The following is a 24,119-nucleotide window of genomic DNA, read 5'->3' as shown; positions in this document are numbered from 1 at the left end:
AATAAATCTTTTTGCACAAGACACCCAGAATTGAAAAGCTCAAGATTTATATATTTTGGAAATAGAGTCTTGATTTACAAAATGTAAAAAATAAATTACATATAATTTTTTATGCTGTGAGATTTTGATTTTGATTGTTAAAATAAAAGAGTCTTACCTTCCAAGGAGCTCAGATGTTGAAGTGACTTGAAGTGAAATCATTGGCTCTTTTATACAGACCTTTGCTTCACAGTGGGAATATTTTCTCCTCCTGACTGCCTTGACCATAAAAGCCATGACTTCCTGATTTTTTTTTTTGATTTTGTTTTGTTTTATTTAAATCAGGGTTTGTCTTTTTGTTTCATTATTCACCAACACATGTGATCGGGCATCAGGTGATCTAGAATAACTGGTCAGATCTCATGATTTTAAAAGTACCACCAAGAAGGACAGTGCAATCTTATGGGGGGCTTGCCAAAAGGAACTCCAATGAGGAAATACAAGGGTTTTCAATCATTCATTATTTTTCATTTTGTGTAATCTTGTGACCACAGTCCCTTTTTAGGAAGTAAGGAAAATACTTTCAATATCATACTGACCATACTGCTTTTTTGTGGTCATTCAATATTTTTACCCACTTCACAAAATCCATGAGATCTTTATCTGTTTAATGTAGCTGTCAGCTCTTGGAGAATTGTGTCCCTTTAGAACATTTTCCTAAATGTATTACATTTTTTTATATTTTTAGGAGTACCTAATAATAAATTCCTTCATTGCAATTAATCCTCTTTAATCTAAGCTTTTGAAGCGCAGTTTCAGGAGCAGGAACACACCCCAATTACACCCCTTCCGGCTCCTTTATAAACAAACCTAACCCTCTTCCCCCTCTTTCGTGCTCGTATTCAAGCATTTTCCAAAGGAACGTTTACATAGAAATAATGATATACTGTAATTCCTTTTTTTGGAAGTCAATTGAGAAACAGTCAGTTCTTGTCTAGGCCAGCATTCAGTAGTGACTTGAGTATCATGTAAGATTTTTACATGATTATTTCCATAAATCAGCCCACAATAGCCTGGTACAGCCAGCATGTCCATGTGGGCCCCACATGGGTTAAATGTGGCTATGTGGGTGCTGAGTGGGCATGGTCTTCAAGTGGCCAAATTTTGTGGGTCCCACATGGTTTCAGTAACATGGGCCCAACATGTGAAGCCCACGTGGACTGACTGTATGAGCCCCATAACGGCTATAAGTGGGCATGGACATAAACAGGGAAAATTGTATGTACCCCGTATTGTTTCAGAAGAATAGGCCCCACATGTGTAACTCACACAGTTGGGTCTACTTATATGGGCATGAGGCGGGGCGGGGAGTTTGCTATGGTTACAAGGGCTGGATCTCGAGGACATTGGGCAATCAACCTGTCAATCATAATGTAGCCACACCCTAATGCATATCCTGCTTTATCGTCAAATATGAAATCAGGGAGGCCAAAATGTCCCAAATGAACATCATACTGCATTGAAGAAGGCTTTAAACTAGCGATTGAGACCATAAACACATTTTGAAAACGTTTACTGAGGTTAGAAATCAAGTGAGAAGTTGGTGAATTCTCCATTGACTTGTTTAGAGACGGTCGCCCCCTGGTGGCCTTTTGATAGAATGCAGTTCTAAGTTACTTCCACGTTGGCCTCATTTCAGAGGACCGGAGCTCCCCGCCTGGTCAGAACCCACTTGAAGTCCATATGGACAAACACAGGTGGGGCCACCATGGAAACTGCAGACAAACAATACCTCAAAATCACGACAGACATTTATGTCATGGAACAAAATACTTCTTGTATTGTTTTATGACATTATTCATCATTAGAAATAATTCAAACCTGGAATTGATGCTAGATCGAATCTCATGAATCTCATGGTGCAGGATCAGATGTGAAAAAAGAGACATAATTTGTCACTGAACATTTTAAAAACATTTCTGCAACTTGCTTAAGTTAATAGCCAGCATGTTACTACCAAAATTATGAATGTAAACTTTACACAGGGCTGAATTGTACATCCACCATGTACATATGTATGTATATTAAGCTCTTTTTCGTCATCTGTGTATTAATTATCATATTTTATTACATTATATTCATATTCAATTACTTTGTGTACACTAAAATAATTGTGAAATGAACACTTCATATTGGACATACAAGCTTTATTATATAATATTAATTGCATGTGGGATTTATACATTTCATTCAACTTCATAATATCAGCTACAGATACTATATGTTGCTATGATGCTCTATTATTCTCTGGGATCTGCCTGTTAGCTGTGACATTAAAAGCAGTTTGATTATATCATACTTTTATAATGACAGATTTAATAGTTTTTGGCATTATTAATTATATGTAAGACATTTAAATATTTACTCTAAGCATTTAATACTTTGACTAAATTCTTCAGAACCTACAGCTCATCTTTTGTATGTTCTATAGTTGACTCTTCATTTGCCACTTTATTAATATTTGTAGCAGCCCTGATTGCAGATTTCATAGACGTTTCGATCCAAGCATGAGGGAAGGCTGTGTGTTCACCAGCAAAGTGCACCCTGCCCTCGCTGCTGAAGAGCTCCTGAGCGTACTCCAAGTGTTGGTAGGGTGTGAAGAGAGCGAAGGCGCCCAAGCTGTAAGGATCAGCGCTCCACTTCTTCACTATGACTCCTGTGCACTTATCCCAGACTTGCTCACCGTGGATTTTTGCCAGATCTCTCAGGGCCAGCTCTTTCAGCTCTTCATCGCTCGCACCCAGGAAGAGGAGGGACTCGTCAGACCAGGTGTAGGATGCCAGGAGGACTCCAATGGTCTCATTTGTATGGAAACTGTGGCTGGGATAGTAGATGTAACGAGAAGGTCCATCGGTGATGCTCTTGCCTCCTCGGATGCCATCGTCCTCCCAGAACTTATCGCGAAAGGTGAGGAGGATTTTAGTGGAGCTGTCATAGTGGACTGACCGGAGGGCCTCCATCTTACTGATGGAGAGAGGTGGATCAAAGTCTATGAAGAGGGCTGCTTTGGCTGTGGTTGTTACCAGAACAATGTCAGCAGAAAGGTCCATCAAAGAGGACTCATTGCCTGTCTGGTATGACACGATTACACCTTTATCTGACTGCCTGATGTGTTTGACTTTGGAGTTTAAGAGGATGGGGACATCCAGGACAGAAAGAAAAGCTTCGGGAAGAAGATCTGATCCACCAGTCACTTCAAAATACCTTCAAAACAAAAAGAAAAGTGTCCATTCTTATTGTATTCATGCAGTGAAACAAGTCGATAGCCAATATGACAAATATGATAACAACTTTGACAGTAAGCTATCTGAAAAACATGTTACTGTACCATCTGTAAACCACAGATATGGTAATATTCTATGGGAATGTGAATATAAAAAGTATACAGATGTAATGACTGCAAAGAAATGAAAATGTTCAGCTAGGCAGACTATTAATATGAAATTTCATGACTTGTAGATTTCTGTCACTGTTTCTGGCTGAAGGATTTCCACATACATTTTGACCAAGTGTCAGTGTGAGACTTGGGCCTTACGTGACACTGTCATTGACGTCAGCCTGGTCGTAGATCATCTCACTCAGCGCTGTGTACATGAGGCTCTGTTCATTCAGCAGGTCTCCAATCATCCTCACTGCTCCTGGACTCAAACCACCTTCTTCTTTCAGATACTCCTGTCAAACAGATATTTCCCACAATGCTACATCATTGCTAACCATGTTTTCAAACATCAAGGATTGTATCTGACACTCATCTGTAGACATTTACCAGTTACTTTAACAGCTTCATTATGTGATGGAGGTGGTGGAAAGCTTAATTTCATTTCTCTGGCCACCTCACTCCATCAGAGCAGTTGTGTAATAGTTTGCATTATAATGGAAAATATAGTGTGTTTGTAAAATAGAATCAAATCTTTATTGTCATTGCACAAGTGGTGCAAAAACAACAAAACAAAACATAAAAATGAAGATAAAAGTACAAAAATAAGAACTATGGATAAATACATAAAGAACAGCTCTATGTTTTGCACTTGAAATAATGAATGGCATATTGCCCACTCCAATTACATATTGCACTTCAGTTCTTAGCAGCATTCAAACTGTTTCTTAGTCCATTTGTCCTTGTCTTTAAAATCCTGTATCTCCTGCCTGATGGGTGACCAGGGTCTGTCAAGTTTTAGCCTTAGGTAATCTTTTCATGTGCGGGAAAACCTGTTCAACCTTCACAAAACAGCATTTTCCCTCATTCACATACATAATTGACTCAAAACACTGTGTGCTCATTTCACATTATTTCATCTCCTACCTTCACAGAATAGCGGTCGTATTTTTCCAGTGCAGCTTTACAACCGTTTGCTTCCACTTCATCTTTCACCTGCAAAGAGAAGAAAAAAGTAAGATATATATCAGGTACGGGTCAGGACACAATGAAGGAACCGATGGGCTCAGGCTTACTCAGAGTCGTTTATTGCCGCCGGGGGTCAAAACCAGGTAGGCAGTACAACAGGCAAAGGCACAATTAATCGGCAGGCTAAACTCAAAGGTCGGGGAATCAAAACTGGTTCACAGAGTCAGTTACCATGGTGACTGACTCAGAGTTTCAGTTACCTCTTTCTGGAACGGATAACAGAGTTTGTTCATCTCAGGGTTAACATACTCTGAGTTTTCCATATAACCCGCTTTCTGGAATACCCCCCTGGTCACTCACAGGAAGCTACTCAAGAAAAATAAACGCTGGACCGCTGACTCAAAGGACAAGACGATCTGGCACAGAAGGGAAGGGAAACACTGCTTAAATACACAAGGAGAGGGATGACAATTAGACACAGGTGAAACACATTAGGGCGGGAAAAGCAATCACACAGGCGGGAAACTTGACAGGAAGACAGGGGTAAGACGAGTACTTCAAAATAAAACAGGAAGTGGCACAACAAGAACATCATCTAAAACTCTTAACAGACACTAACAGACCCTGACAATATATTTTTGACACCACCAACTTCTCAGATTACCTTCTGCAAAGCTCGATCTAGCAGATCATCGGCTGAAATTCCCTTCTCGCTTTCTGACACGTTGTACTTCAGGACATCAGGGTTTTCTTGAACAACATATGTCCTCTCCCGCACCCCATTAACCAGGTAAAAGGTGTTGTCATCAGTCATGACGAACTCATTCATCTCGACCCCGAGCTTTTTGACAAACCACTGGACGATGCTTTTGGAAAAAACAAGGTAATGGTGGTGGAGTTAAGTTTTGGTTGGGAGAAAAAAGTTTGTTATTGTATAACACAGTACAGTAGTCCCATAAACTCACCGGTGAGAGCTTGGGATCCTCATAGCTCCCATTTCAGCATACCAGCCTTCTTTTTCATTCCTGTAGGTCTCCACACGTCCTCCAACACGATCATTAGCCTCCAATATGGTTACCTTGTTCAGAAAGATAAATGCAGTCTGACAAATACAGGACAGAAATACATATCCAATGGTGTTACTGTAGATTTTACTGCTACTGTTGTTTCTACAGCAACTACTCCTACTATTACTCTTAAAAGTAAATCTGTGATAATGATGCAAGTGAGTGAGGTGATGGGCACTGAGTCTCATATAAGGGGTCAGAATCTTAAATGTACCGTGTGTCCTGCGTCTTGCAGTAACTTGGCCGCTGTCAGTCCAGCCATGCCAGCTCCGACTATAACCACATGATGAGACGTGTTAATGTGTGGAAGACCGTTATCCAGAGTCTGCAGCAGCGTGTCGTAGTCTTTGTCTTCAAGACAATCAGCCAGATGCTCCTTCAGGCTGAGAGCAGCAGTGTGACTGTGGTACAATGTGATCAGCACACTGACAACAGCTGGAAACACAAAGAGAAAATCACACTTTTAGTGCAGTTACTAACATATTATTGCTTTTTGTCCTGCGGGACTAAAGTCACCTTAGTGATGAGTCGTTTTGAGGCAAGGTCTAGTTGAGTAACCAATTAGACTCTTCATTTGAGCCTGTTTTTAAGTCATTTGTTTTCATCTGGGTGCAATGAAACTTCATTTTGTTGAAGTTTTGTTGAAACTTGAACATGTTAAAAACTATGATGATCACAATTATTTTACCAATGCTTACCAATGCAATGCTCATTATTCCAGTTTATAAAAAACAGATTTCCTCCTTAACATTTAGCTGAAAATGAAAAGAATATTTTTACAAAACGTGTGAAAATACAGTGAACGTATGTGCCGTATGTAGAAGTTTCAGTTCTGAGAATCAGAGACAGAAGTACGTTGGTCATATCTACTTCTGTTAAGTCCAGTAAAAATGGACTACTTCTAGTTTCATCACACTTTGACGAAAACCAAAGAGTATGAGCAAAAATCTGAATGAAGCAGAACTGAAACTTAAATTCCTTCAGTGGGTTTGAACCCGCAGACGAAGAAGATCAAGGAACTGATACAGTCTCAGACGCCCTTCTTCATGAAAACACATTGTGAGAGTTTCTCAACATGAGTGCGTCAGCCTTTTTATTAACCAACTAGATGTGATTGACAATTCCAATAATACAGTGCTTCAAAGAGAGTTAAAGAAAATACTCACATAATTTCCATTTCACCACATGCAGATTCATCGCAAATTAGCTTTCTTTCCCCTTTTGGTGACATCAAAAGGAAGAGAAAAACACATTAGACTAAATTCTTTCAGTCCTGGAAAGTCCTGACTGACAACACCAACAGTCCTAAGTATCATTATGATTTAATTCTGACTGTAAATAATTTCTGGTTAAATGTGTTCATTTACTAAATCATCTTCTGAACAATGAAATTACATTAATAAAAGTGTAATTATGAAGATAAATACAAAAAAAAAAAAAAATCACATTCTAGTCACTCTTAATCATAAATAAGTATATGCTAAATGCTCAGTATTGAAAACATCGCTAACACTTTATAATGAGAACACACTATTAAGCCTTAGTTAAGCATTAATAAATACTCAATTCATCATTTATAACGCATTTTTCTGACATTACCACACATTAGTATGTAGTTTATAAACACAGTTAAAAATGTTTTATTCATCATTGATAAGAACATTAGTTATGGATTAGTAAATACTGAATTCATCATTTATAAAGCATGTTTCTGCCATAAATACTCATTACTATGTGGTTTATAATCACAGGTGGACAGAAACACGACTCTAGTGATGATACTTTTGTTCCATAACTGCTGGATGTGGAAATAAGCAACAGTTTGCTAAGAGATTCAACATATCAACTTAAAAGCTGATGACGTATGAGATTTTTGTTAATTTCTTGATATTCTTCATCCTGCCTTCACATGACCAGAAAAACAGATGTGCAGAATTCATATCTAATGAGAACATGTTGAACTCCTGAATTACTTAGTTGTTGATCTCTGATGTTAAAACAAAACTTGGACTCGAACAGCAAGACAGGTCAGTACATTTTCCCCTTCTAGCAAGCAACGAATATTTACATCATCTCATTAATGAAGAAAAAAACATACATTGACAAACTGTGGGTTTTGGGGACCTGTGATTAGGGCTGGACGATTATGACAAAAATCATAATCACCATTATTTTGATTGATATTGAAATTGCGATTATAAAACACGATTATTCATAGATGTGTAAACATAAGCATGTATTGAACCACCAGAACTCAACTTGAAATATATTTAAACAGCACAACCAGAAATCAATTAAAATCCAGAAAAATATACATAATGATAAATGGAAATAATAATAGAAATATGTAAAGACAATAAATAAAAATAAATAGCCGAAACCTACCAAAACAAAAATCCCCTGGCTGTCGAGCTTATTAAACAAATTGGTCGTGTTACCATGGTGACACCTTGATGTTGTGCACTGCATCAAGCCATGCTGCCCCATCAACGCTTCAGCAATTAACAACAATTCTTTGTACCAGAAGGCTGGTTGGACTAGTTTACAGTTAAGAAAAACAACATTCCCTGTAATTTAATACCTCAGATCTCTTCTCTCATTTACATCCAGTAACTACTGAACTGTGCACATCCCTCTTATTGGCAAAACTGGTTTCAGATACGCTGCACCTATTTAAAAAAATAGAGCTGCAACCTGGCCTCAAACTTGAGTCTTACATTTCACTTGGAGATTTTAAAGCTTTATTATCAGATTTTTTAAATAATTCTTTGAACAGTTTTTTTTCCTTTTTGTCACATCCTGTTGTAGCATGTGTTTTATTTTGAAGTTATTCTCCCTTTGTGTATTTTGTTGGTTTTATTTCCTGTGTTTCCCCTGCCTTAGTTGATTACCTGATGTGTTTCACCTGTCTTGTTTTGAACTAGGTGGTTTTTCCTGCTCGTGTTCATTCGGTCTGTGTTTTTCTGTTGAGTTTTCTCCTGAGTTGGCCAATAAAGTGCCCATTTTTCCCTGAGACTGTCTGCTTTCTGGGTCCACCCGCTACACTACCATGACAGAACCGTGACCCTTTTTAAAAATCTACTATAACTAGAAACCTTTATGTAAGACCAGTCATCCCACTGAGTGACTTGGCTGACAGCTGATCATTATTTACTTAATTTTAATGTTGTGTCTGAAAATTTACATCAGTAGGTTACATCTTTGTGTAACAGTTGTGACTTTGGCTCTGCGCAATCCTGAACTATGCCTGGGGAAGGAGGAGGGCAGAGGAACGAGTTTTACAGTAAGACTATCAGCTTTCACAGAACTCTTCAGTGTTGTGTGTTTAGTCACTTTCCCAAAATGAATCTTTCCTTTCTCTTCCCTTTTTCAAAATGAATCACATCTCAATGTTTGCACACACTGCGGTGCTGTGTGACGTTGGACTAGACTTTTTTAGAGCAGGTTCAGATCAATCGCCAGAAAATGTCTTTGTCATGACATCTTGACATTAACAAAATATGCACCTATTTTTGTGTTTATGGCAAGTTGACATAATAATAATTATAATTAGATGTGCAAGGTTACAGACCAATTCTAGCACTTGGTCATAGATGTTTGACAGGATACGGACAGGATACCCAAAACTGACTGTCATGACACCATTATCACAGTGTAATGAAGGGGAAGGGTAACCCATTTTCTGGTAATGGCACTTTGATTAATGTCAAGTTGTCATAATCAAGACAACCCAAAAAATTCCAGCTTGTCACTACAAAAACCGAAAGACACATAATGACAACAGTATTGTCATGTTGCCTCATCAACGCTTCAGCACTTAAACCCTCTCACTCATCTTTGTTCTTTGTACCAGAAGGCTGGTTGGACTAGTTTACAGTTCAGAAGAAAAACACATTCCTTGTAGTTAAATACCTCAGATCTCTTCTCTCATTTAAATCCAGTAACTAACCTCTTGTTGGCAGAATTGGTTTCAGGTACACTGCACCTATTTAAAAAATTAGCTCTTCAGTGCTGTGTGTTTAGTCACTTTCAAATGTTCTCTTACCCAAAATGAATCTTCCCTTTCTCTTCCCCTTTTCAAAATGAATCACATCTCAATGTTTGCACACACTGCAGTGTTGTGTGACGTTGGACTAGAATTTTTAAACAGGTTCATATCAAGCACCTCAAAGAAAATGTTTTTTTATTGCAAATTATTTTATTAATGTTTTTTATAACAAAGACAATATACAACTGTGACATTATGACAAGTACAACAATGATTCTACATCTTCTCATTAACAGTTTTTAGAATTTCATAAAACACTGTGTTTACAGGATTATTAAACCGCTGACTGTGAACTCAGTGTGATCAGAGTTGCTGCAGCTTTTCAGCAGGTCTATTCTTGTAGGCAGCTTGTTCCTGTGTGAAGAGGAAGAGCAGAGAGGCCAAAGTGGTTTAACTGTTACATGTAAGAAACTGAACGCTTTTTTAAAAATAAACACTGATGATGTGAATTAGATGAAGGGTTCAAAGAAAGACTTCAAGATGAACCACATAGCTCCATTTTAGAAATGATTCAAACTGACCGTAAACTTTAAACAATGCCCAGATACATAACACAAAGCAGACTGCACCGTCTCAATTGCGTGCTATTTTTATCATTTAAAATGTAGCTTAGTTCTTTTGTTACTGTTTGAACTTTTGTTTTGGAAAAGTGCGGCCCCTTGTTCAGTCAGTGTCTCTGCTCTCAACTTATTTTTCAAGAAGACTAAACAACTTTAACCTTAAAATGAAAGAAACAATCGTCTTTATTTGAATCACATCATCAGTGACAATTTTAACCCTTTCATGCATAGTGCTCACTGCAGTGGACAGCTATTCAAAAGCCGTTTTCTTATGTATGAAAGGATTTTGATGACGTAGTTACACTTCAGCCACCACCATACACTACCACTAAACCTGCAGTAATGTGTTTGGTTGTAGGATCAGTTGATTTATGTTATCATAATGTAATAGTATATCATAAAATTAAGTTCAAATCTTTTTTTCATGCCTAAGGAGAAATGAAAAAAATCAGGAGAAAAATCTTGGCTGAGGTTATTATAATTCATGCATGAAAGGGCTAGAGCTGTTTCATGATACAGTGGAAGTCTGACTGAAAAATTTGACAGATTTAGAAAAGATACGGCATAATTTTGAACTACAATTTAAAAATTCTAAAAACCAGAAAAAAACCCCAAAAAAACAGGAAATACTGATTTTAGATGACAGTCCAAGTCCAAGTTCTCTTTTGGAAAAATGTGAGAATATTTTGTCATGAAAACATAGAGCTAACAAACTGTACTAGTCTAAGAAAACAGAAGCTACACACCAGTATTTTGCTCAGTCTTACCTATTCAATGACAGAATAGAAAGCATCCCTTGTTAAATGTGGGTTGGTGTCTGTTGAGGGAACTGCTCTTGTTGTGATACTGGATGCTCCGGTTTCTGCTTTCAAAACAGATATGCTTATGTCATTTTCTTGTCAATGTTCACTTACTTGAGAAAAAAAATTATATTTCTTTGGCTGCAAGGTCAAACCGGTTCTTGTTTTAAGAATCAAAGAATTAAAGAATCCAGTAGGACAGGTGTCACTGGTAATTTTATGGTATTATAAATCATACTAACCTTGGGACTTTAAAAAAAAAAGAAGTACTCCACCAATTTAGCTTTGCAATCACAACTCACAATGGACTATTATACACAGTAGTGAAAAGGCTCATTCTCATTTTTTTTTACAATTAATTAAATCTGATAAATATTATGACTAATCAATATGACATGTATTTTTTAATATGTTGATGTCATACTTTTATTTCTATTTGTTTGTATGTTTAAGTCCCGCTGCTCGTCCCTGTGTGTGTAACTGCCAGAGTGCACATTCGTTGTGCACCCGCCTATTAAAATCTTGATGATGCACGAAGTGGCGCAATCGCTTTCTTCTGCCTCAATATAGCAAGGCGCCTACAACGCACCAGACCATACCTCATTTTGAGACCAACACACAAGGTACAAGGTGCATTTACTATTTAGACAACGTGGGCTCAGTGCAAGAAAATAGCAACTGCATCGACTGAAACAAGCACATTTAGACTAGACACATGCTTCACGCCTGCCATCCGCTGTGCTACAATTGGGTCCATCATCTTTCGTATGCATCCGTCTTCTTTCTCAAAACTTGGCGCCTACATTACCCACAGACTTTCTACTCTACACTTTCTACTCTACACATATAGTCTTCAGTCCCAACCAATGGTGACTCACGTGACATCACATGAGGTAATTTATCTGATTTCACAAAGCTCCCTTTTGTTGTCTGTACTTGACATTAAGTAGTAAATGTAAGACAAAAAACACGTCAAGTGAAATACCTTTCTTCTTCCTGGTTGTTGTGACAGAAGCATATGCTGATTTGTCTTCATTAGCTGCATTGGATTCTACAGAGATGGAAAAAGCAGATACAGTATGTGAACAAATACAAGCACAATTAATTATCAATACATATTAAAATATGAGAGTTCATGACAGATAACACCATCCTGTAGGCCATCTTTCTAGCTTGCACCTCCAGATTACTGTCACTTACAAACTTGTAGTCTTCAGCCCCAAAATTATGCTAACTCGAGTGACAACACTTCAGATGAATCAGATTTCAGCTTTTTCTGGAGACACAAATACATCTAAAAGACACACCAAAAACTAGAGGAGATCCCCTTTAAGTCTCACCCAGTTGTTGAGTCTCATCCAAGGCGTAGTAAACAGCTCCAGACCCAGGTGAGAGTTCTTCTTCATCTGAAGGTGAGAGAAACTGGAAATCAGCTAAATATATCTGTTTGTTCCCTTCAATGCTTTTCTTTGTTTCGATCTTGTCACTCTCTCAGAATCAGCTGGTGGACATGTGTGTCACTGGGCTGTGACGATGTATTACCTGGCGCTGCCTACCTGGTGTTAAAACTGTGGATGTTATGCAGTAGATCCTGTCTCTACTAGCAAACACCCATATGTGAACGATGTGTACGACATATTATGATTCATGTTGATATGAACATGATATGAACTGTGTGCAGAGGCGGTCCTGGCTAGTTTTGCGCCCTGGGCGGACCGACTATTGGCGCCCCTCCCCACAAATCCTTCATAACACAAAAAATAAGATAAATAAATGAAATATAGTATGTAAACACTTGACCACATGAAAGTGCAGGTGTAAAGTTATTTATTTATTTTATAAATGTATTACTATTTATTTGGAAGCAGCAGTTTGTGTTGTGTGGCCTGGGATCATAATCATCACAGGTCAGTCCCTCCCCCCTTTGCTTTTCCTCTGAGAGTGAGACTCACTCACAACCTGCTCACAGCCTCTGCAGTCGCAAGTTGATCCCCCGCCCCCTCCCCCTCCCCCCTTTGCTTTTCCTCTGAGAGTGAGACTCACACACAACCTGCTCACAGACTCTGCAGTCGCAAGTTGATCCCCCCCTCCCTCTTTGCCTTTTCTTCTGACACACACAACCTGTATACATGACTCTCAGCTGACGTGATAGTAGGGGCGCCTCATCGCCCACTGCACCAACTTGATGTGGAAATGAGCGGTATTAGTCTAGAAAACTTTTTTTTTTTGAGGGCGCGCTTTTCTTTTTTTGAGGACGGACTTTTTTTTCCTTTTTTTTTTGAGGGCGCTCGTGCGCCCCCAAGTAGATTGCGCCCTGGGCGGTTGCCCACATTGCCCATAGCAAAAACCGCCACTGACTGTGTGTTCCCCTCAATGTTTTTCTTCGTATCTATCTCAAAGTGTTGGGAGTTCTGCTGTGGTGTAGCCCAGGATTCAACTCTTGATCCATTTTTTTAATTTACTTTGACTGATTTTATCATTAGGTTCCCTTCAGTGTTTTTCTTTGTATCCATCTTATCACTCTGTGGCGCTAAAACTGTGGATGTTATGCAGTAAATCCTGTCTCTACTTAGCAAATAGCCATATGTGTCATATGTGATAGTCTGTCTTCATCTCTACAGACAATTTGTCTTAATTGACAATTTGAATCCTTTAGGAACAAGCTTCCTTTTTTTTCTATTTTAGCAGAGACGGTATCCAACCTAACATCTGTAGTACATATACCACCACACACTATAATTTAGTCTCACCCAGTTGTTCAGTCTCATCCAAGTAGTAAACAGCTCCAGACCCAGGTGGGAGTTCCTCTTCATCTGAAGGTGAGAGAAATTGGAAATCAGCTTAATATATCTGTTTGTTCATCCAGTACATCCAGTTCCAAAATGTAGTAAGCAGATTCATCCCCATCTGAAGGAGGGAGAGTATAAATCAGCTGATAGACAAATATATCAAATATACAGTTTAGAGTTAGAATATCTGTTTGTTCCCATCATTACTTTTCTTGCTGTGTCTTTCTAAAAATGTTGGGAGTTCTGCTTGGGTGTATCCCAGGACTCAATTCCAAAAGGTACCATCTTGTGCTTAATAAACCCAACTCATAACCTCTACATTCACTTCTGAGGGGCCCTTCAGCCTTGTTTTCTCTGTGGTTTCTTGTGTGGTGTGAGTCCAGGAAGCTCGAAGTTTCACCAGCACCTACACATGTATCAAACTAACAATGTAATGTGATGTACCTTTCCTCTTCCTGGTTTTTGTTGCTGAAGCATGTGCCGGTTGGTTTGCGTCGGCTGCACTGAATTCTACAGTGACTGAAAAAAAAGCAGATACTAAAAGGTAAACAAATACAGGCACAGTTATATTGTATACTATATAAACTATATGCATGGTTTATGTCCTCACCTCTTTGATGCCGAGCTGCGTCTGTTCAGAGTGTCAGTGAGGACCAGTAAAATAATACCACAGTAAGAAAAAGAGAGAATGACAGCATCAGTTGAAAAATAATAAATACAACAACATACAATGATATGCATGACAGTCCTCTTTGTTAGCTTTGTCAATGAAACATTCATTATCTTTGCTTTCATTGTTGTTGACTCATTCTATCTTCCCTGATCACACTAAACCAGTTTTTTGACCTAAACAAAAGCAGAACTGGGTAGTTTGTCCATGACTGAACTGAAAAATAAGAAAGTGCTACTAGCAAACTCTCAAACTTCTTCAATACAGAATCGTATAAAAAGCCACCTACATTTTGATTGTTAGGTGAGTTTAAGCGGCACAGAAAAAAGTAGAAAGTGCTTACAGGAGCAAAGCTATTCGTGAAATCTTAAATTTATGTTTCTTACCTCTGAGCGAATAACCTTTGCCAAAGTACTGTATGCCAACCACCACCAACAGAACCACCAGTAAAACAGTCACTATGATCCATGGGGCAGTATTAAAAGAAGTATTGGAAGAAGTATTGGAGGAGGGAGGAGGAGCATTGTTGTTTGATTCTGGAGGTGAAAATGCAGTTTTCAAAGTAAAAACAAAAAAATATACATGACAAACTGAAGGGAAGATAAAAATATATGGAAAAAAGAGCAGATCAAAATGGACAAAATGACCAGTTGGGAACTGACGACCAAAGATCAGCAAAATATTCCACAGACAATAACTGTAAACATAAAAGTGAAATATATTTTATAATTTTATTTGGTATAACTCACCTCTTACAGCCAGCCAGCTCTCTGGTGATTCTCCAGCTCCTGAGATGTTACACTTGTAGAGTCCTTTATCAGACTTGGAAACACTGTTGATGATCATCTTCCCTGTAGAGCTGCTCCTGTTGAAGAGTCCATCTTTATAGAAATCAGCTGTGAGGTTGGTAGAAGTAGTTTTGTTTCTACAGCGCAGAGTCACAGGATTTCCCTCCATCACAGGAAGAGCAGGACTCTCCAGAATCACAGAACCAGCTGAGCAACAAGTGGTTGATATTGATTTTATGTTAAAGCTGAAAATTCATTTAAGAAACAATCAGGTTGTTGTATAGTAAACATACCAGTGACAGTGATGTTGATGCTGTTGCTTCTCCTCCCCCCTGCAGCTTCACACCAATATTCACCACTGTCCTCTAGATAAACATTTTTAATGTTGCAGGATGAGCTATTAGTATAACAGTTGGGTATTTTTTGTTTGGACTGATATACAATTTTCCATCCTGTTGAGCCATCAATCACCTCACAATGAAAATATACAGGCTCATATTCAAGGAACTGTAGTCTGTTTGGTTGGATACAGAGAGCTGCGTCTGAGACAAAGAAGAAGAAAGCCAGTAAGGACATTTGCTCCATTCATAACTACTGAAACATGAACATGAACTGTATGTAATTGAATATAATATGCTTGATGACACCATTACAGCAATGACAAGCAAACCCTTTTCTTTTTTTGTTGTCAAATGGGTTCCTACTTTTCCTAAATGATTGACCACAAACAGCAAAATGTTTTAAAAAGGTAAATAATTTTCAGATCAATGAGGAACTAAGTTGTACTTACCATGCTTCTGAGCATATGAACACGGCAGAGTCAACACGGTCACGACTGGTGAGAAAAAACTTAGCTCAACATCATACAAACACTTTTATTTACAGTATTAATATGCTTTGGATAATTTCTGTTCTCTTGTTTAAAACAATGATACATGAACACTGTAGGGACACTGTGGATTACATAACCATGCTGACATCTGTGAGTGTACTGCTGGCTGATTCTATGGATGTGATCTACAAATGTCAGCTCAACGCCTGAAAACTAAATGAAAGCAATAATAGCTCTTGAAGGGCAGCATATTGTAAATATAAATATATTATAACTGAAAAATACATTTAGATGCCACCAATAGGTTTCTCTACATGAAACCAGTGAAACATTATCTGGTTTTGTGCGCCAGAATCATTTTTATTGTACACTTTTCAACTTCAAACAAATTCTTTGCCATTTTGTTTATTCGTAATTGTAACAGGAAATGGAGACAAACTCAGTACTCACACAGTCTGATGAAGAGAGCTGTAACCTCCATGCTGTCTTGCTGCGGACTGTGTGAACATCACACTGAGGTGTATTGTTGGTGAGAAACAGTCTCTTCCTGTGTAGACTATTTTGGACCATTTAGTTTTACTTCACCTTCTGAGAGGCGGAGCTGCTGTTGTGATAGAAATAGACCCAGTGGTTGAGTTAAAGCAGTGGGTGGAGTCAAAGAACAAAGTAAATATACTTGACCTTTGGTCAAATACAGATAAAAGTATACATTTTTTTGGTATCAGCAAATCTTAAAGAAGACTTAAGCGTCTGCAGTCATGCTAGCAGTTCTGTGAAGCTGTAGGCCTGCAACACGTAGTACTGTGAGATAAACTCTAACCTCATCATGCTAACATTCTGACACTGACAATGTTAACATGCTGGCATTTAGCAGGTGCAATGTTTATCATGTTCACAACATTAGTTTAGTGTGCTTTCTAACTTTCTAGTTAATTTGAAAAATGTCAACCTCATGATGGTGTTAAGTGGCAAAAAGTCTCTGAATCACCAAAATACCCTTCAGATGTCCAATCAGTAGGATTCATCCTCTGCAGGACATGAGGGATTGTACTGAATTCTATAGGATTCAAGAATTTCACAGCAATGAAATGTAGCACAGTGTGTATGTTGCGTTATAACAAGGCAGTGTGTTGCAGAGTTCATCAGTCTTACAGCATCCATCCTGCAGTTGTTGGATCATGCAGCAGTTTTAAACTCTAGATAACTTACAGGTAATTGCAAAAGTTAGGGTTATTTGTGTTGCCACTGAGAGGAAGCTTATCTTTTTCTGTAATAACCTGATCAGATCCACACACTGAAGCTTTCCAGTACAGCCACAGTTTGTTCTGCTGGTCACTGAGCAGTTCCACAGGAGTCTTGCTTAAGGGCACCTCAGTGGTGGTAATGAGGGAGGGGCAAGTACTGCTGCTTTTTAAAAACTTATTTTTATATCCTGCTGGTCTCGGGATTGAACCAAAAGGCCTCTAGTCACACACTGGCTTCTCTAACCTTTAGGCGAATAGTTTGTGGACAAAAATGGAGGTCTACAGGACAGAGGAACAAGATATATAAGATTTTTTCACCTTAGAGCAGTAGATGTTACCACCATCTTGTCAAACATACTGTATTTAAAATGAGTGCGTCTGTCAGAGTTAGTTCTGTGTACAGTATGAACCTTATACAAATGGGACATCTGATCAAATGCATACATATAAAACAATATATCAATGCATTTTGTGATTTTTCTGTTTGTTTATACTCTGATAATGGTACATTTTAAAGATTGTCAAAGTTTCAAAACTTGAGATGAACACATACCAGGTAGCAAAATTGCGGTTGCCCAGATCCAACCCACTCCTGACGCTCTGGGCACTTTCCCACAAGGCCCCCGGCCCACACAGAATGATGGCACTTGGACTTTAGGGCCAGGCAAGCCATAGCAATGCTTTATGTCAACCAATAAAAAACAGTTGAACTGTTACTGAATCTTTACCAAAGAAGGCCTACATTTGATTTGTGATATTTGGGTAATATTTAGTTGTTTTACATGTGGGCCATTTTAGGCTCACATTCATTTTATGAGCAATAAGAAGGCTAGTAGTGCTACATCAATGCCTGAAGTGGTCCATTTCCATATATTTATTATCGTAATTAATCTATCATCAATAACAAAACATATTCCTTTCAGCTCCTACACCATTGACGCTTCAGCCATTAAACCCTCATACTCATTATTGTTCTTTGTACTAGAATGTTGGTTGGACTTATTTGGAAGTTAAGGAGAAAAACACATTCCCTGTAATTTAGTACCTCACATCTCTCATTTAAATCAAGTGACTACTGACCCTTAGAATCTCTCTTGTTGGCACTAATGTTGGCAGAACTGGTTTCAGGTACGCTGCAGCTATGATAAGAAAGTATCGCTGTATCTCTGTGAGGTTGGCTTTTCAACACTGGTGTAATCTACTGGAAACCAAATAGATTTAATCTTAGGGATGAAGATAGTTTGCTTCTGCCAAAATTACTATGCCTCTATGTAAGACCAGTCATCCCACTGAGTGACTTGGCTGACAGGTGATAACTATTTACTGAAAATGTATTAGTAGGTTACTTTTTTCTCCATTTGTGACTTAGTCTCTGCACAATCCTCAACTATGCCTGGAGAAGGAGGAAGGCAGAGGAACAAGTTTTACAGTAAGACAATCAGCTTTCACAGAACTCTTCAGTGCCGTGTGTTCAGTCACTTCCAAATGTTCCAACTTCCCTTTTTCAAAATGAATCACATCTAAATCTTTGCAATTTAAGCAGGTTCAGATCAATCACCTCAAAGAAAGTTTTTTTTATTGCAGAACAAAGACAAAAATACAAATGTGACATTATGAGTACAACAGTATCATATATGCACTGTAATTGCAGATTTTACATCCTCTCATTAACAGTCTTTAGAATTGAATAAAACCTGTGTTCACAGGATTATTAAACCACTAACTCAGTGGTGGTGTGAACTCAGTGTGATCAGAGTTGCTGCAGCTTTTCAGCAGGTCTATTCTTGTAGGCAGCTTTTTACCATGTGAACAGGAAGAGCAGAGAGGCCAAAGTGGTTTAACTGTTACATGTAAGAAACTGAAAGCCTTTTTTAAAAATAAACACTGATGATGTGAACTAGATGAAGGGTTCAAAGAAATACTTCAAGATGAACCACATAACCTCCATTTTAGAAATGATTCAAACCGACCGTAAACTTTAAACAATGCCCAGATACATAACATAAAGCAGATTGCACCGTCTCAATTGAATAAAGCAGTGCTGTTTTTATCATGTAAAATGTAGCTTTTGTTACTGTTGGAACTTTTGTTTTAGAAAAGTGCGGCCCCCTGTTCAGTCAGTGTCTCTGCTCTCAATGACCTGCATATCCATGTCCCAAAATCCTTTTTTTTAAAGAAGACTCAACAACTTTAACCTTAAAATGAATCTTTGTTTGAATCACATCAACAGTGACAATTTTAAAGCTGTTTCATGATACAGTGGAAGTCTGATTGAAAGAATTGATAAATTTAGAAAAGATACAGCATCATTTTGAACTCTATTGAAATTTTCTAAAAACTAGAAAAACATTTTTAGAAAATATTGGTTTTAGATGATGAATAAAATCCCTTTTAAATCTAAATTTACCTTTTGGAAAAATGTGAGAACATTTTGTCATGAAGTTGTATTCATATTTTAGGAAATAATTGGTCAACTGGTGGATGAAACAGAGCTAAAAAAAGTTAGCAGTCTAAGACAACATTAGCTATGCTACAGTATTTTGCCCTCTCAGACCTACTGAACGACAGAATAGAAAGCATCCCTTGTTAAATGTGGATTGGTGTCTGTTTAGGGAACTGCTCTTGTTTTGATGCTGGATACTCCAGTTTCTACTTCGAAAATAGATAAAATTATGTAATTTTCTTGTCAATGTTCACTTACTTGAGGAAAAACGAATGTTTCCTTGGGTCAAACCTGTGCTTGTTTTCCAACAGAAGTATTAAATAATCCAGTAGGACAGGTGTTGCTGGTAATTTTACGGTATTATAAATCATACTAACCTTGGGACCTTTTAGCCATGTTTAAAAAAAGTACTCTACCAATTAAGCCTTGCAATCACATTGCCAAACTCTCAAGGGACTGTTAAAACAGGATCCAAATAAGTGCAGCAGAACCAGAGTTATCATCCTTCTTATGTATCTGTCTTCTTTCTCAAAACCTGACGCCTACATTACCCAGAATGCAATTTTACTGTTGACAGTTCTGGGTTTGTTAAGCTGGAAGCATGTAGCCTGGAGCTGCTATCCTGAAGCTGGGATGAGGGGTGGTCAACAGAGATCTGTTAACTTCACGTCTTTCTAAGTTCAGCCCCAATCCTGACTCAAGTGACATCACTTGAGGTAATTTATCAGATTTGACAGAGCTCCCTTCTGTGGTCTGTACTTAGATAAATAAGTAAGTAAGGTGTCTTTCCTCCTCCTGGTTTTTGTTGCAGAAGCATATGCTGATTTGTCTTCATTAGCTGCACTGGATTCTATAGAGATGGAAAAAGCAGATACAGTAGGTAAACAAATACAGACACAATTAATTATCAATACGTAGTAAAATATGCCTAAAGTTGGGTGAGGATTCATGACAGATAACACCATACTCTCGGCCTTCTTCCTAGCTTGCACCCCCAGATTACTATCACTTTCAAACTTGTAGTCTTCAGCCCCAAATTATGCTAAGTCAAGTAACACCACTTCAGGCAATGTGTCAGATCACTTCCTCTGGAGACACAAATACACATAAAACACAACAAAAATAGTGGAGATCTCCTTTAAGTCTCACCCAGTTGTTGAGTCCCATCAAAGGCGTAGTAAACAGCTCCAGACCAAAGTGAGAGTTCCTCTTTATCTGAAGCTGAGAGAGATTGGAAATCATCAGAATATATGTTTGTTCCCTTCAATGCTTTTATTTGTATCTATCTTGTCACTTCATCAGCTGGTGGACATGTGTGTCACTGGGTTGACAACGTATTACTTGACACTGCCTACCTGGCACTAAAATTGTGTATGTAGATCCCATCTCTACTTAGCAAACACCCATATGTTTACAATGTTATGATTCATGTTGGTATGAACAACACCACCAAGCAGCAGCCTGAATGCTTAAAAACAGGATTTTGACAACTTTTTATCCAACTCAAGACAGAAAGTCTCTGCACATATTTTGTCTTTTTTGGAAATTTGCATCCTTTAGGAACAAGCTTTTTCAAATTTGTTTTTAGTGGAGATGGTATCCAACCCAGCTTCTGTAGTACATATACACCACACACTATAATTTAGTCTTACCCAGTTGTTTAGTCTTATCCAGTCCCAAGATGTAATAAGCAGATGTAGACAAGACTTCATCCCCATCTGCAGGAGGAACAGTATAAATCAGCTGATAAAGGATATACAAGGAAAGGATAGACAAATATATCAACATTACTGATGATGCTCTTGATCAACTAAAGGATGAGTTAGAATATCTGTTTGTTCAGGTGCGCAGGTGGTTGAGTGGTTAGAGTGCATGCCATATACGCAGCCAACCCCGGTTCGAATCCCGGCCAGAGGTCCTTTGCTGCATGTCACACCCCCCTCTCTCTCCCATGTTTCCTGTCTGTCTACTGTTAAATAAAGGCGTCTATGTGGAAAAAATCTTTAAAAAAAAAGAATATCTGTTTGTTCCCATGAATGCTTTTCAAAGGCAGAACTAGGTAGTTCGTCCATGACTGAACTGAAAAATAAGAAGGTGCTTTTAGCAAACTCTCAAACTTGAACACAGAATCCTATAAAAAGCCATCTACATTTTGATTGTTAGGTGAGTGTAAAGGGCACAGATAAAAAAGTAGAAAGTGAAATCGTGAAATCCTTAATTTTACATTTCTTACCTCTGAGCGAATAACCTTTGCCAAAGTACTGTATGCCAACCACCACCAACAGAACCACCAGTAAAACAGTCACTATGATCCATGGGGCATTATTAGAGGATTCTGGAGGTGAAAATGCGGTTTTCAAAGTAAACACAAAAATAAATTATGACAAACTGAAGGGAAGATACAAATATTTGGAAAAATTAGCAGATCAAAACTGACAAAATGACCATGTTGGGAATAAAATATTCCACTGACAATGACAAAAAGTGAAATATACCTCTGACAGCCAGCCGGCTCTCTGGTGACTCTCCAGCTCCTGAGATGTTACACTTGTAGAGTCCTTCATCAGACTTTGAGACATTGTTGATGATCATCTCCCCTGTAGAGCTGCTCCTGTTGAAGAGTCCATCTTTATAGAAATCAGCTGTGAGGTTGGTAGAAGTAGTTTTGTTTCTACAGCGCAGAGTCACGGGATTTCCCTCCATCATAGGAAGAGCAGGACTCTCCAGAATCACAGAACCAGCTGAGCAACAAGTGAATGATATTAATTTCATATTGAACATACATTTATGAAACAATCTGGTTGTTGTATTGTAAACATACTTGTGACAGTGATGTTGATGCTGTTGCTTCTCCTCCTCCCCCCTGCAGCTTCACACCAATATTCACCACTGTCCTCTGGATAAACATTTGTAATGTTGCAGGATGAGCTAGTATTAGCACATTTGGGTATTCCCTTTTTGACCTTGTGTACAATTTTCCATCCTGTTGAACCACCAAACCCCCCACAATGAAGATGTACAGTCTCATATTCAAAGAACTGCAGCCTGTTTGGTTGGATACAGAGAGCTGCATCTGAGACAAAGAAGAAGAAAGCCAGTTAGGACATTTGCTCCATTCATAACTACTGAAACATGAACATGAACTGTATGTAATTGAATATAATATGCTACTAAAACCATCAAATGACAAAATTATTATACATGTGCATACTAAGATCAATGAGGAACTAAGTCGTACTTACCATGCTTCTGAGCATATGAACACGGCAGAGTCAACATAGTCACCACTGATGACAAAAAAATAGAAGAGACCTCAACATCATACAGACACTTTTATTTACAGTATTAATATGCTTTGTATAATTTCTGTTATCTTGTTTAAAACAATGATACATGAACACTGCAGGGACACTATGGATTACATAACCATGCTGACATCTGTGAGTGTACTGCTGGCTGATTCTATGTTTGTGATCTAAAAATGTCAGCTCAACACCTGAAAGCTAAATGAAAGCAATAATAGCTCTTAAAGGGCAGCATATTGTAAATATAAATATATAATAACTGAAAAATACATTTAGATGCCACCAATAGGTTTCTACTACTGGAAACCTGTGAAACATTATCTGGTTTTGTGCACCAGAATCATTTTTATTGTAAACTTTTCAACTTCAAACAAATTCTTTGCCATTTTGTTTATTCGTAATTGTAACAGGAAATGGAGACAAACTCAGTACTCACACAGTCTGATGCAGAGGGCTGTGACCTCCATGCTGTCTTGCTGCGGACTGTGTGAACATCACATTGAGGTATATTGTTGGTGAGAAACAGTCTCTTCCTGTGACTATTTTGGACCATTTAGTTTTACTTCACCTTCTGAGAGGCGGAGCTGCTCTTGTAATAGAAATAGACCCAGTGGTTGAGTTAAAGCAGTGGGTGGAGTCAAAGAACAAAGTAAATATACTTGACCTCTGGTCAAATACAGATAAAAGTATACATTTTCTTGATATCAGCAAACATTTTAATATCATCAAGATTTTCTCTTCCTTCTTTTTTTATGGTCCTCTCTAAACACTCTCACAGCATATAATGTATAAAGTACAACTAATCTATTTCACGAGACCTACTCTAACACCTGCAGTGCATCATTCACTGTGCATCATAAAACCCAAACATAAATACTCTGTAAATGCACATATTTCAATGAAAAATGCATTAAGTCAAGAAATTAGACATAAATGTGATTGATAAATCTTTTATTTGCATTAAGAATTTGAAAATATTACAAAATGGCCCCCCTCTAAATATTATAAAACAATAAGGTAATAAGTAAATTATAATAGTTACAAGTTCATTACATTTTTAGGTAGTAGAAGAAACAAGCAGAAAATGAAACTCGAAACTTAAAAGGTTAATTTTAAGCTTATTGTTCCATGATACATACAGCACAGACACGGACACACGCAGAGTCTATTCATAGAGATGTAGAGCTGC

General features: G+C 38.0%; 2 protein-coding genes and 2 long non-coding RNA genes across 4 annotated transcripts; all 4 read right to left on the bottom strand.

Annotated features, from left to right (window-relative positions):
* Nucleotides 1-2,272: 2,272 nt before the first annotated feature.
* LOC128384080 (L-amino-acid oxidase) lies at nt 2,273-6,669 on the bottom strand. Its single transcript, XM_053343659.1, has 7 exons — nt 6,618-6,669; nt 5,666-5,886; nt 5,350-5,462; nt 5,049-5,250; nt 4,343-4,411; nt 3,575-3,711; nt 2,273-3,243 (listed from the first exon to the last, which is right to left on the bottom strand). The coding sequence occupies exons 1-7, from the start codon at nt 6,646-6,648 to the stop codon at nt 2,442-2,444; spliced, it is 1,575 nt and encodes a 524-aa protein (XP_053199634.1). The 5' UTR covers nt 6,649-6,669; the 3' UTR covers nt 2,273-2,441.
* A 3,163-nt stretch (nt 6,670-9,832) lies between these two features.
* On the bottom strand, nt 9,833-16,456 carry LOC128384102 (low affinity immunoglobulin gamma Fc region receptor III-A-like). Its single transcript, XM_053343682.1, has 12 exons — nt 16,389-16,456; nt 15,897-15,941; nt 15,400-15,648; nt 15,068-15,313; nt 14,705-14,854; nt 14,259-14,279; nt 14,093-14,167; nt 13,610-13,672; nt 12,200-12,265; nt 11,845-11,910; nt 10,827-10,924; nt 9,833-9,853 (listed from the first exon to the last, which is right to left on the bottom strand). Exons 1-11 carry the CDS (start codon nt 16,417-16,419, stop codon nt 10,827-10,829), a joined length of 1,110 nt encoding a protein of 369 aa, XP_053199657.1. The 5' UTR covers nt 16,420-16,456; the 3' UTR covers nt 9,833-9,853.
* Nucleotides 16,457-19,343: 2,887 nt separating this feature from the next.
* On the bottom strand, nt 19,344-21,899 carry LOC128384197 (uncharacterized). The gene is made up of 4 exons (XR_008324072.1): nt 21,859-21,899; nt 21,278-21,343; nt 20,775-20,840; nt 19,344-20,475 (listed from the first exon to the last, which is right to left on the bottom strand). It is a non-coding gene; the product is annotated as an uncharacterized LOC128384197 (long non-coding RNA).
* A 625-nt stretch (nt 21,900-22,524) lies between these two features.
* On the bottom strand, nt 22,525-23,403 carry LOC128384198 (uncharacterized). Its single transcript, XR_008324073.1, has 3 exons — nt 23,367-23,403; nt 22,868-22,912; nt 22,525-22,698 (listed from the first exon to the last, which is right to left on the bottom strand). It is a non-coding gene; the product is annotated as an uncharacterized LOC128384198 (long non-coding RNA).
* Nucleotides 23,404-24,119: the final 716 nt, after the last annotated feature.

This window comes from Scomber japonicus, chromosome 22 (assembly GCF_027409825.1).
Source record: "Scomber japonicus isolate fScoJap1 chromosome 22, fScoJap1.pri, whole genome shotgun sequence".
NCBI classification, from domain to species: Eukaryota; Metazoa; Chordata; class Actinopteri; order Scombriformes; family Scombridae; genus Scomber; species Scomber japonicus.
The sequence above is the reverse complement of the archived record's forward strand: the minus strand, read 5'-3'. Positions and strand labels throughout refer to the sequence as shown.

Bases quoted from the DNA above. Each gene is read 5' to 3' on its own strand.
- LOC128384102 (XM_053343682.1), bottom strand. From the start codon at position 16,419: ATGGAGGTTACAGCTCTCTTCATCAGACTGT. The intron at 15,314-15,399 runs GTATGTTTACTA...CTTGTTGCTCAG, and splicing joins CATCAACATCACTGTCACTG to CTGGTTCTGTGATTCTGGAG. The intron at 10,925-11,844 runs GTATTTCACTTG...CTGTTTTGAAAG, and splicing joins AACAACCAGGAAGAAGAAAG to CAGAAACCGGAGCATCCAGT.
- LOC128384080 (XM_053343659.1), bottom strand. From the start codon at position 6,648: ATGAATCTGCATGTGGTGAAATGGAAATTAT. The intron at 5,251-5,349 runs GTGAGTTTATGG...TTTTTCCAAAAG, and splicing joins AGGATCCCAAGCTCTCACCG to CATCGTCCAGTGGTTTGTCA. The intron at 3,712-4,342 runs GTAGGAGATGAA...TCTGTTTGACAG, and splicing joins ACGACCGCTATTCTGTGAAG to GAGTATCTGAAAGAAGAAGG.